Source organism: Agelaius phoeniceus, chromosome 6, assembly GCF_051311805.1.
Source record: "Agelaius phoeniceus isolate bAgePho1 chromosome 6, bAgePho1.hap1, whole genome shotgun sequence".
Classification (NCBI taxonomy): domain Eukaryota; kingdom Metazoa; phylum Chordata; class Aves; order Passeriformes; family Icteridae; genus Agelaius; species Agelaius phoeniceus.
This window is the reverse complement of record NC_135270.1, coordinates 52,010,462-52,024,614: the sequence shown is the minus strand read 5'-3', so window position 1 is coordinate 52,024,614 and position 14,153 is coordinate 52,010,462. Positions and strand designations below refer to the sequence as shown.

Genomic DNA, 14,153 nt, shown 5'->3' with positions numbered 1-14,153 from the left:
GTAGTTGTTGTCCTCAAAACCAATCCTGCTCTGTCAAAAGAGCATCAGTCTCTTGCCCACCTGGATAACATCCAGAGGAGTGCTAGAAATGAAGGCAAGTTGTCATCCCAGAAATTCCTGCTCTGTGTCCCTCAGTCTTCTTGGAGGTTTTCCATAAGCAAATTATCTATTAAGAAATTTCTACTTCCCCCAAAAGGTCTTTTTTCAAACAAGGTGGGCTTATGTTTGACAGAAAGGATTTGTACCCTTTATTCAGAAAAAGCTACTGAAATCAGCAGAGGAGTGAAGGTAATAAGCTGGCATTATCTACCTACATTCTTCTGATCAAATGTTGGCTCAAAAAAAGGATCTGTGTGTCATAGCTGTAATTAACATTAGAATAACAGAACAGTCCAATTCAAGTAGTTAGAAGTTAGTTGCAAAAACAGTGTTTAAAACTGCAAGCAATAAGTACCAACACAAATACTACTGTGGATCATAGCCTTGAAACACAAACATGACTAGTGCTCTCTCTACAGCAGAGAAAAAAGCTTGAATCACTTGAAATTTGACAGGATTTTGTATTACAAGCCATTGTAAAGATGCCAAAAGCCTCTGGGTTCAGAGAAACACCACCTGAGAGAAGGCAGCAGTAACAAGTCACTTTAGGAACATAAAATTTCATTGAACTTGGAGAGGATGGCAGGGAGAATACCTATGAAATGTTCTTCAAAAAAGATTGCCAAGGATAAAAGAAATAAAAGGCCAAACTGAAACAGTACCAATTGTATAGAATTATAGGTCATATTGTAACAACATCTTATTGTAGCACTGACAGCAAGCATTTATTGACTTGCTCACCCTAAGTTCACCCATACTGAACAAAAAGATAGATGTGAAAAACTGTGCCTTCAGAAGATTGTCAGTATATATGGTCTACTAGAGAATGCAACTTGCAAGACAAACTTTGTCTTGAAACTTTGTTAGATTACACACTTGTTATGTATTTGTCGTTTATTTGTTCAGAGGAGAGAAATTCAGAAAAAAACCTATAAGGGAAATACTGAAGGAATGAGGCTTATTTGGCTTAGAAGAGTGAAGTATGACAGGAAACAAAGTCAACAAAGGAGATAAAAAGAAAATTTTCTCTATGCTCACTGAGGGTGCCTTCCAGCCCCACCTTCCCAAGTAAACTCTATTTATTTTTTTAATTAATGAATTCAGATATAATTCTATCTACTTCTCCTTTATTAATTTTTTTGTATATTAAATTCTTTTTACAGTTTTGTGCTGGAAGCTCTGCTGCTTCTTTCCTAATTGCTGCAATGCTGCAATTAATCCATGTATAATCCATATGATTCTGTTGTGTTCTACAGAATCACAGGTAGCTACAGTTGAGAAGTTGTGGACCTGTCTCCTTGCAAGCTTTCTGTAGCTCACAAAACTTTAATGAACTTTGAAAAGACAATTAGAACAGCAATAGAAGTTTAAAAAAATTATTAAAATCTTTTTATTTGTAGTTATTTTAAAAGAATGTCTACTAAAGAGCAGCTGAAGTGAACTAGCTGGAGTCTGTTTACTCTCCTAACCTTATGAAATCAAAACTAGCAGCAGCCAGGAATAAACCCTGCAACCTTTAACAGAAGTTTTGCTTCAGATCCAGCACCAATTCATAACACACACTTCTGGAAACAGATTTAAATGGTCAGCTATTGAAGAAAGCAACACCATGAAACTCTTGCAAAACATAGAGAAAAACTGTGCATTATTGAATAAATCCACTGTTTACTCAGGAGCTATTTAGTTTTACTTACAAGAGCTAGTTCACACCAGTGGTAACTGGCATCACAGTCACACAATCCCAAACTTGTCATTGCTGTTAGAAGTCAGTAACACACCATTACTGCTTTGTCAGTAATGTTTATTTTTGAAGTTCTGGTGCTTCAAGGTCTTACCTGTGGTAGCAGGACTGACAAGTTTATCAGCCTCAGCAGCAGCTTTTTTAATCATACTCTGATCTATGGATTAATAGGGCTGTTAAGTTTACAAACAAACCAATAATTGCAAAAGGAAAGAACAACAAACACAAGTAAAACAAAGGCAGGAAGCCATACTGAAACTCCACCAAGTAGTAGAATTAAATAAGGAAAGGGAAAAAAAAACCCAAACAACTAAACAAAAACTCAAAACACCATTAGGGAAGGAGCTCCACAAATGGACAAGATAAGCTGCTCCCTTTCCATGATGTATGCTGCTTTTAAGCTGCTTAGCTCAAGTTTAGAACAAGAACACAAAGACTGAAAACAAGCTCAAGATTTTTCCATTATAGATTTGAAAGTCTGAAACTTGAAATCTTTAAATTAATTTTAAATCTGAGGTACTCAGAAAAAATGAAGGTATTTGTCCCATGAAGATTATTATTGCAGACTTTATACAGTACTGGGGTGATGCTGTTTTTCCAAAGGCACAGACCTCCCCCAGCACACACACACTTAATCCTGATCTACTTCATCTATAGATCAAATGATAACAGCAGCACACAGTATGCTTCAAGCCCCAGTTTGCATAGACACAATTTCTGTGACATTCTGTGGGATCAAATTCCACTTTTTAAAATTTCAAATGTGGAATTAGTAATTAAACAATATAGGGAGAATAAACACAGGTTCAGTCCATGCAGCCCAAGGGGTATAAGAAGCCACCACTCCAGCTCCTCCCATGTTTAACAAAGCTCCTCTCCTAACGATATCCACCAGAAGCCTTCATAATGCTATTCCAAACTAAAATCAATCTTATGCTAAGTAATTACACACAATTTTTAATAAAGTAATTGTGCCTACTAAGGAATAATAGGTGATTATGTGAAATAGACCATATTTGACAGAACATCTGGGAAAAACCAAGTGTTCTGAATACTTCAGATTCTCTTTCATGTTTATAATTCATGTTTAATAATATTGACTATACACTAAACGATACAGCTGATGTACAGCAAAGTGAAAGTTCTTTACATAAACAGTCACAGTACTCATCTTCTCCAGAAATTAGGTGGGTTTTGTTGGCAAATATCAGGACTCATTCTGGTAATTTGCAATGGAGGAGCAATTGACACCTGTAGTCCTCTATTTGCATTATTACAGTAAATGTTCTACTACTGTAATTTCACACACACATTAAGAACCAAGCATGCCATATATACATTAAAAAACCTCCAAACACACACACACACAAATCCCACAAACAAACAAACAAACCCCTACAAAACCAGTCATAAAAGACAGGGGGATAGGCTTACAGCAGCTTTTCTTCAATGTACATTGAACTATGGCTCTAATGGTCTGCCATGACCAAGAAAACCTCTCCTGATGTAGAGTTCAACTCTGCTCACAGAATCCATGAAAATCTGGTTTATATTTTGCTAAGTAAAGCCAGCAGGCATGAAGAACAGATTTGGTTACAACTCAGTAATAATTACTAGACTTTATTTCCTCCATGCATCAGATAATATCTATTTTACAGGCAACATGAAGCCTCTTAATCCCTTGTAAAACCAGATTTGATGGAACATTTTATCACAGTAGAGGCTATCTTTAGTAACATTTAACTTATCTGATATTTTAATTTTTTTCTCAATAAAACAAAGACAAAATAAGAAGATTACAACAGAAAGAGAACATGAAGACAAGATCTCAGATATTTTAGCGTCTATTTCATCTGACAGCTAACATGAGACACAACCAACTCATTATTTGGCTCTCTAATTCTGTCCCTTTCAGCTTTCCTCATCTCCTGACACAAAACTTTGTAATGAACATGTCATCTCAGTTCAGCAAATTAAGTAGTTCCTACCAAGTCTGTTAAATCAGTGGCTAGAACTAAATATTTGTTGCAGGGTCACAAATATATAACAGAGATTAAAGGAAGTCCTAACTTTAAAGTGAGAAAATTATGAATCCATAAATATGTAGCATAATTCTCATGTAAAGTAAGGTTTTAATTAATATTAATTCATATCAGGACCCCCAAAAAAACAACTTCCTAAGTTAGACAACAGAGAGCCTGTGAAGTCAGTTCTTCTTTCCACATCTAGGTTGCCACCACTCTTACTCCTAAGACCTAAAATACCTTGTGTGTTTCTCTAAGTAGCACACAGGCAGCCTCCCAGGCCTCTACAGCTCACACACTCCAGTAAATCACATTGCTTGGGTTCTACTAAACCTTTGCCCCTATGAAGTGCTCAGGTTCAGCTTTTCTGAATTGTGCACAGAAAACCCATTCCTGTAGAGCAGGAGCCACAGGAGAGCACACTGTGGCCTGTGGGCACAGCATAGAATTCTGCCAAGCAGTGACATCTGTCACACCTTGTACTCACTGGCTCTGGCTCAGCTGCTCTGGAACATGGTCAGGTAACAAGCACAGCTCTGCCTTTCTTTTGTAGCTGAGCAGCTGGTGTTGTACCATCTCCTCAGTCATGTCAACTCTGTGCTAGCTTAGAGTTCTGTCTTATGTCTCTATGATCCACAGACACTTAAGACGTTTTAAATTAAATTTAAATTACATTTTACTTAAGTTTAATTAATTTTTTAGGATAAAAACACCCCAACCTATTAGGAGTTTCACCCACAGAAGACAATGCTTTCCCTAAAGAGTTTATAAAATATCGTGATCAGAAGTAGGTTGGTTAAATGTAGATTGTGGATTAAGCATTAAGAAAATGCAAATGTTTTGCTGGTTCATGTAAACTGTAGAAGGTTCACAGATTTAATCATCTGGATTTCTATGTGTTCTTTTTAACAGGTTGAATGTCAAATGTATTTTATTTAGAGTTTGATTTGTTAATTTTGAATATTTCAAGATCTAATGAACAACCTATTTTAATACATATGAAACACTCATTGAACTGCACTATCTGTTTTACATCTGTCTGAAATGCAAACCTTTGGTAGGTCCTTTCTTGTTCTGCATGGCCTGCTGCTCCTCTGTGATATTCAAGCGTCGGACCACATCAGCAAGGGCAGATTTGAGCAGCTGGATGTCATCCTCCTGCATCTGCACACGCTGCTCCAGAGAGGCAATGCGATCTGTGACCTCCATACTGCTTGCAGCAGAGGCACTGTCATCTAAACAAAGCAGCAGAAAAAAAAAAGTATTATCAATAATGGATAGCCATCCAGAAGTACCTCATGCAAGGCTTTTCTCAGACTTGATGACTTCTTGAGGAGGAAAGTTTTTGAGCGACCAAAAGGAAGAGATGGAAATAAAAATAAATAAATAAAAGATACATACTTAAGTAAGATGTTATGATGATGTTGGCTTCAGGGCCAGTTTTTAATTGGGTTCCACTACCAATTATCTGCATGTCAGAACTGCAGTGATCAATCATCACCCTTCACTGTTCTGCTCAACACAACATTCTGACACTGCTGGGCATTCACACAGAGAGCTACATTTTCTGATATGCACACACCCTTCCAGAGTTTTCTGTCTCACATAGGTCATAGAGATACTTTACAAATACATAAGTAACAGATAGGCTTACACTTTTTCAAGCTACTATACACAGGCTGAAGAACAGATATTGACCCAATCTGCTAACCCCTAGTTTATACTAGCAGCTTTGAGAACATTTTCTCTAACTGAAATAAAACCCCAAATAACTTCAGAATTACTCAGTAACTATACTCTAGGCCTGCAAATTATTAAAAGGGTCATTACTTTGATACAATTCACCCATTATTTGGAAGTAACCCATAGAAGCTTCACGACTGCAAATCCATGATGAGGACTACACGTTCTTTCCACTCAAAACTAGTAATAAGAATATTTTTCCTAAATGAGCACTTTGTTCGTATCACATAGAAACACTGTCTCTTTTTACAATATTAAGTTAGGAGAAATAAGAAGAAAGCAGCACCAAAGACATCAAAGTCTGTATCAAATAGGAAAATAATGCACAGTTTTTAAAGAGAATTGCAAAGTTTTATTTAACTAGGTTTTGAAACCTAAAAAAAAAAAGTTAGTATCTAACTTACTGGATGATCTTCAGTAATGTTAGTCAAGGATCATAGCTTTCAACTCATGACTTAGTAAGTCATACTGTTGCAGAAATGGATACTTATGCTGCTATCTGCAAGCATAATTGACTTCTCCTTCATTCCCAATGCAAGCCTGTAGCCTTTATTTCTTCTGTTAAAGCTGAGCTCTCTTTGTGAAGAAGGTGATATTTGTTTTCATTTCTTGTGTTCTTAATTCTCCTCTGTTCCAAACCAGAGTTTTCCACTTCTTTTGTAAAAGGGCGCAATGTGAAAGTTAAATAGTTTATGTAAAATAATAACTCCTCTTGAATCTTAAAACAAAGTTAAGTGTTTAAAAAAGGAAAACAACTGTTTCTGAGTACATCTAAAAGCATATCCAAAAATGCTAATGCATACAAACTTTTAATCATAACCGTCTAGGAAAAAATGGCATTAATTTTTTTAACAAAAAATCTATTGATCTCCAAATCACTCCAATACAGACTGGTTTTAAAATCTGTTCATCAGATTAATTTTGGCTTCCTCATCTCTCACACCCCCAATAGCTATCTGTGGTTATCAAAAGCTGAATTAGCATAACTCAGAAACAATGTAACAATATTGAGAGTCCAGAAATAGCTACAGACTACTACAGTTTAAAATGCTTGTTAATTCTGTTATAGGATTTTCAGATCTTATTTAAAATATCACCATTAGGATATTATTAGACTGAATATAGTAGTAATGCAAGTATCTGGTTCTGAATGAACTAAATCAGAGCTCAAGTTCCTGAAAAATATTAAAAAACTTTCCCCATGACAAAGCTTTCCAAACTTTGGCCTAATCAGACTTCTGCTCAACACAGGACTCTGTCCTGTAGCTATTACAGGTAATTAGTCCCCAAACTCAGATCAGCAGCTATGCTGGCAGCAGTAAGAGCTGCCTGCAGAACTTAACCTTTCCTCTACAAACAAAAGCCCCACGCTGCTCTAATGACTTTACACTTTAACTCAGCTGGAAATAACATGGATTAGCATACTGGACAATAGGCAACCAAATCAAAAGCTTGATTTAACCAATACAAGCCAAATTCAAGCTTCAGCCATTCTGCCAAATTCAGTATCATCAGGAATAGTTTTCCTCTGAATTCATCAACAAGAAATAGCCAAATCCCAAAACCAGGGCAGTAAAGGAAACCCAGGGGAAAATCAGTTGGTGTTGAAAGGATCTACATTTGCTACAAAAGAAAACATCCTCATTGAAGTATCTATTTCACTAATTTTTAAGTGTGTGGAAACAGTAATTTCACCCAGACATTAATCTTCAAGTGGTAAATCAGTGGCACTGGTTTATTTACAGTCCTGTAAGAAATCAGTCCCACTAATAACCATTAGGATGTACAGTTCTGTCCCTTCTTCCCCCTCCTCCCATCTGTCACTGTGACTCTTCCCCTCACACCCTCACTGACCAACAGGCCCCAGCAAACCCCTTCTTGGACACAACATCTGTATCTTCCACTATAATCATTTTTGTAGGGTCCTGGCAACATAACCCTCATCCTTGCTGTAACCTACAGTTTGTTTGGTTTTTATGGTGGTTACTTCACTGAGTGCAGTTCCCTTCCAAGGATGCAGAAAAAAAAAAAAATTTTAACAGCTTTCTGTAAGATTGCAGCTGGAGACAAGATTGCTCACAGTCCAGTACCATTTCACATTACCTCCTCTTTGCATGCATGTACACGTAAGCTAGAAAAGAGACACAGAATACAACAAAACTACATTTCATGAAGAATGCAAAGTTCAATTATAAAATAAGCATAACCTGTTTGTTATGCAAGTTGAGGGTGGAATGTTTTTGCCATTGAGATCATTACATCCCAGTATGTTGAGCAATAAAGGTGCACCTTCAACACAGCCAAATAAGCGAAATGGTACAGTATCAGAAGAGAAAAAAACAATAAATGCTATAAACTAACAATAGAACAACTAAAATGTCACTGCAGATGTCACCTACTCTGTCCACACATGCAAGAGTGGTATTGTTTGCCTAATTTGTGACCTGCCTCTGCAGTGTACCATTCATCCTCACAGCAAAGGACATCTGCAAGGAATATTTTAGCACACATTTGTAATGAAATTTGGAAAGGCATATGAAGGAGACTGCAAATCCAGACAAATTGCCTTTAAGTATTAGATCTCCTTATCAGTCACTACCACCCCTTGCCCATGGATGGGCAGAACAGACATCACACCGCCTACATGGGCAGCATCAATAGCACAACAGAATTAATCTTTACCTTTTTTCATCAATGGGAAGAAAAAGGACTTTACAGTGAAATTTATGCAACATGTTTTTAGAAACCTGAAACCTGAGTCACTTTCTACAATGTTAATTTCTTTTCACTAATTTTGAGGCAAGTCTAAATCATTGTCTCTAACATGTAAATCATAGAATGGTTTTGGTGGGGAGGGACCTTAAAGATTCCTGCCCATCTGCAATGGGCAGGGAATTAATCTACATCTCATGAAATAAATGCCACCTACAATGTCCAAAATTAGATAAAACAATGAGGTATCAATTCAGATGCCTCATTTTTCATTGCAATAGGCATTTGTGGTAAAACTTGGAAAAAAGAGTCGTTTATCATTTTTGCTTTGCTGAGATTCTGCAAGTTTCAAAGGGAAGGCAGCAAAAAAGGGGAATGTACTACATGCCTCTCTAAATTGTCCAACCAGCTAATCCATGATCTCATAGATTGGAAAGATTTCTTATGGCAAACTAAAAGACAATACTGAGTCAAATGATTAATCTGCTTCCAGAGCATATTCCAGTTTTACAGCAATTTAGTACTTGAGCTTAGCCAAATGTGAAGAAATAGCTGAAGCAAAGCCAACAACAGGATGTGTATGCTGTTTACAAGAGTGATTTCAATACTATTTCATTGTATGTGGGCTAAAGCTAAATTACATACTTACACCATTAGTTAGAAGGAAGCCTATTAGATGCATACTATTTTCTATAGAAAAACCTAAACCTTCTGAAAAACCTAAATCTTACCTGTATGTTAATGTGTATGAAATAATTAAAATAGGACTTGGCATTCTCCCCCCTAGAAGAGCTACTTTATTAAACATATTCCACCTTTGCATTATGCAGACATTAATTTTGAGGCTATCTTGTCCAGCTCAGACCACAGCAGTTGACCATGCAGTGCAAATATTAGGTACTCAAAAGACTGGCAAAAAAATTTGAATTTATTCAATCTACATGGCATATTTGGAGCACCAATTAACAGGATAAAACTGTACATGAAGTACTTCCAAAACTGATTGCAAATGTGGTTGCTAGACACTTTCTTTATAATACATTTTAAAAGTGGCATCTCAAAGTCTTTGCAGAGTTCTCCTTGCATTTAGACACTCTGCAGGACATCAGGAAAGAAAATGCCAGCCTTCTGAGGAAAGCAAATGCCAGCAGTGGTCTTTGGCAAAAACTAAAGATAACCCACATGATGGAAAACATGGCAAGGGATGGCAGTGGAAAGGCAGCATCACCCGCACACAGAGCAGCTCTTCTTCGAGCATAAAGACATAGATTGTGCCAGCAAGCCTGAATTGAGCTCAACTGGCAGGAATACTTTCTGTCACTGAGAGATTTCATTAAGTGTATCACGTTCTGTACTTGTCCTGAAATCAGTTGGTACAAGTATTTACATTCCTTGGAAATAACTATGAACTTCAGGGCCACTAATACAGCCTTATGAAAATGTACATGGACAGAAGGGAATTCTGCATCCTCAGTATGCAGCTAACTCTACAGCAGAACATAGCAGCTGCTGAGAAAGACATGCCATCAAAGGAGAGAGAAAGTTAAAAACAGTAGTTATGAAAAAATAAGCAAACAACAAAAAAAGCACAATCCTGCAGATTAGGAGATCCATAGCCTGAACTTGACCCAGTATACTAGCAAGCAATTAAGAACACTGAAGATCCTACACTTCCAGAAACTTCTTTCCACCCATAAAGGCCCATGGCTTTTGCACTCCACTAACTGCAAAGCTGTCAGATGTGGCACATGTCACTCAGTGTGTCACACATTTGGCAAGTTCCCCTTCTCCTGCCCACATCACCACTGAGATCTCATGCAAGTAACTGAGATACTTCAACAACTTCCTTCAAGCATCCTGGGAGTAACACTACCACTAACTTTCAAATGACCTCTCTGCTTCACCTCTCTTGATACCATGTTTAGCTTAACACTCTATGAGAGCAGAAAAATATCTCTCTGTGGCAGGCCTCTCCTACACCTTCCAAATCCTGCCCTCCCTATTTGGTTCATTTCATGCATCTTTGGGTCTGGGTCACAGAAGTCAGGCAGACAAGCTATTGGATAGAAACAGTTTCTCTGAGTTGACAGCAACAGAGAGAAAAAAAAAATTGGAAGAGAGACAATCATCCAACTTTTCTCAGAATAAAAACAGGCAATTTACTGTAGCACAGAAAGAGGGGAATGCAGGCTCAACATTGTTGCCAGGCTTTGAAGGAAGATTGGAAAGTACCAAGTATTCTCCTTGTATCAGTTTCTGTGGCATAATGTCAGTGGTCATTCGCAGACCAGAGCCTCTGTGCAAGGGAACAATGGGAAAATAAAACAGCAGGTTTAGTTTCCTTTGACAACACCACGCCAGGCTCCTTTGTTTAAAAGATTAATGTCAACAGTATTTCACAGACTAAATATCTTTCCTCTGCTCACTTTTCTAATGCAAAACACTGTACCATACCTGAAACACAGCAGCAGCCCTCCAGGCTTGTCTCCTGGGGACAATGACAACACATATGGGCAACAGCTTATCATAAAGTCTGGTACATACTAGACTGGTCTGCCAGATTAGAGCTTTCCACTGCGAGAAGCAAGTGGATTTAAAGCCCAAAATAATGTTATCCTATTTAATCTTGTTACTTTGTGTGGTTAGGGGAAAAAAACAGGCAGAACCTTTTAACTACAGGTAAAACTGTAAACATTGTTGCTTTATGTGAAGTTTTGGAAATCAAAACTTGTTGCCAGCTGAATGTCTAATCCTCTAACTGCATTTTGCTATAAATGTATATATATAATAGGATAAAAGTCCAAACATCATATATACTTTTTGAGATGGAAAATTTGATTATGAGGAACAAGAAATCATATCTAATATTTAAACCCAATAGCTACAGGAACAATGCCATGCCTATCTATAAGCTTATGTATGTACACACACATATACATTTTTGAACAGGTAGGACAACTTTTCAGTTCATTCTGTATTCTGGTGCATGTTCTTAAGATAAGAGTGATTAGCAATGTAAGGAGATGCCCTAGTTGGGTACAATCAGGTACATCTCACATTAAGTAATCTGAACAGCCCAGATTAGTTTTTCCATGTCCTCACACGATATGTATGTGTAGGAGGAAATGGGAAGAAAACTCTGTCCCACACATCTGCCTAATGCCCTACTCTGGATGTGCTGGGAACCACAGTAGCAGTAAAGTAAAGCATCATCCTATGAGAACAGATCGCTTCTCAACCATTTTAATTCAAAAAAACAAACAAACAAACAAAAAAAACCCCACCAAATATTTTTGTCAACTAATATGGACTACAGATAGTTGTTTTTGTGAACAGTATTTTCCTCCTCTAATACAGCTAGCTATTACAACCCGGTACTTTTATTACTTTATTTCCCAACACTCACTGAGGAATAACTTGTCCTTTTACAGTTTCACCACTAGAAACCTAAAGACAGGGAATATAATTTCCTAAAATTAGAGGCAGAATTTGAAAGGATAAATCCATAATAGCAATCATCACTCAGGGCCTCACAGCTGGGAGCACTGCATTCATTAACAAAATGGGAGAGAAGAAAATGATCTAACAGAACATTTCCAGAAAGCTCCTCGTGGCTAATTAGTTAGGAATCACTGCAGCAAAATTATAAGCATGTGCCCTTGACCTGCCTGTAGCTGTCAAGCTATAGCCAGCAGCTTACTATTTTTTCCCAAGCAGATGGTAAATGAGCTTCTACTTGGAAATCAACCAGTTAAAAATTATCTTCCCCAATAGCACTTTAGAAGAAGACGGAAGAAATTTTTGACACACCAATAAATTAGAGGAATTTTACTCAGAAGAGGTCTATCAACATAAATGCTTTAACAGTTCAGAGCTACTGTGTTGGCTCTGTTGAACACAGAAGCCAATAGAAAATGTTTTAGCCAGTTGTGATTCCTCCACTTCATGCTGGGATCAGCCCATACCATTGAAAAAAAACCTTAAACCCCAGCATTGCAAACAGAAACCAGGAGGGTAAAGATAATATTCTGTAGCATAATATGAATGCAAGGATAGTAGCTTGAAAAGGAAGGGACTCCATGGTACCTGCCTGGAGTCAAGAAACTGAAGATGCAGCCTAACAAGAACTTGCTAATGAAGGAACCAGTAGGGTAATTAAGCTATTAGGGCAGAATAGCTGGGCTGTGTTTTACTGCCTTATATTCTCAGTGATGTGCTGAGACCTGTATCAAGACCTTAAAACAAGAGAAGAAAAATAGATTGTGGAACATGGGAGAACATCTCCAATGACTCTCCATCTCCATGTCACAGCTATGGCTAAATGTCCAAGTCATCCAACAACAGCTAGGAAGGAATGAATGCAAATTCACCACATGATGTAAGGCAAAAAACCTTCAGCTTTTGTTTAGCACTACTAGACAAAAAGAACCAATTCAGAAGAGATTTGCTTCTCCTAAATATACTTTAAACCACATGCAAATAGACACCACACATCAGTTCACAAAAAACTTTCTCCTTGAAACTTTAGAGTGTTTAATTCAATACTTTTTCACTGTTGTAAAAAACTGGATGTCTCCATTTCATTCTTCAACTATGCCATATGCATAAAAGCAGAAAGATTTACTTTTACTTGCAGTGAGGAGAGATTCCAAAGGCAAGAAAACTGATTTTAAACACCTTTTAAAAGTTATTGATGTTAGCCAGTGGTAATGCATTACGAGCCAATTTTTTTTTCTTCTTTGTTGTGTTTTTAAGTCATTTTAAAAAAGAAAAGTTGATTCATAGTCTCAATAAACCCTAAGATACATCAGCCAGTAGCTGATCTGCAGTTAAATGCATCCCTTATGTTACATTAGAGACAGGAGCATTTAAGCACTTCAGAAACTATTTAGGTCAGCATATATTTTGTCATTTTCCTAATTTCCATATTCAATATTAAAATGACAACTGATCCTCAAATTTACTTGGGCTATTAGCTTTTTACCTATATTTTTTTATTATCTACAGTTAAATGAAAATTATAATCTTACATATCTATGTTTATTTAAAAATAAATTGAAAACACTATTAAACTTTAGAAATACATAATAAATTAAAGACTTTTCCACTTAAGAAATTACAAATTTACTAAACTGAGACTACATCAACAGCAAGTAATCCATAATTATCAACTTCAAATATGTTTTATCTTATTTCATAAGTGTATCCTCTGAGAAATAAGAATTGGAAAATCTCAGCCTCTAATCAATAGCATTTATTTGTAAAATAAATACCACTTTCATTCTACATTTACATTTCTTAAAGGCTAATCAGCTTTATTAATTATTTTCTGTAGACTCAAACTAAGGGACACAATACAAAGAGAATAAAAGATTCCTCCTGCACCTGCAGAAGGGGCCATTGATGTCTAAAGCAGATTTATCACTTTCACAGACTCTGGCTACTTGCTCTCAGCAAATGGCTTTACTTTCAGCAGTGGTCTGACTTTTCTTTAGAACTCTGTACCTCGTGAATATTTTAGTTTCTGAAATTAATGCAGTGTTAGGCTTCATTACAGGTTGTCACAAAGACAAATCACAATCTAAATATTTAAAGGAAAAAATATTTCAAATTTAGAAAACTATTAAAAGTCATCTTTTAAAACCTGTCTTGTTCAGTACTGTCTCTAACAGAAATACAAAATTTTTTTTCTAGAATAGGCAGTAATCTAGTGCATGTGAGAAGTACTTGAATTAACTAGTGATAGCCTTGCTTGGATGGCAGAGGTAAAAAAGCATCCAGAATGCCCATAACTGAATGGAATTTTACCCACACTGTCCATCCTCATCGTCAGT

At 36.8% G+C, this 14,153-nt stretch overlaps 1 protein-coding gene across 7 annotated transcripts in view; it reads right to left on the bottom strand.

The window, feature by feature from the left end:
• The window catches only part of EML1 (EMAP like 1), a 122,281-nt gene that overhangs the window by 47,589 nt on the left and 60,539 nt on the right, over positions 1-14,153 (bottom strand). For all 7 annotated transcript variants that reach the window (XM_077180684.1, XM_077180682.1, XM_077180683.1 and 4 more), the window contains exon 2: positions 4,917-5,099. In XM_077180684.1, coding sequence (XP_077036799.1) covers positions 4,917-5,099 — 183 coding nt within the window. The remainder of the gene's footprint in view (positions 1-4,916; positions 5,100-14,153) is intronic.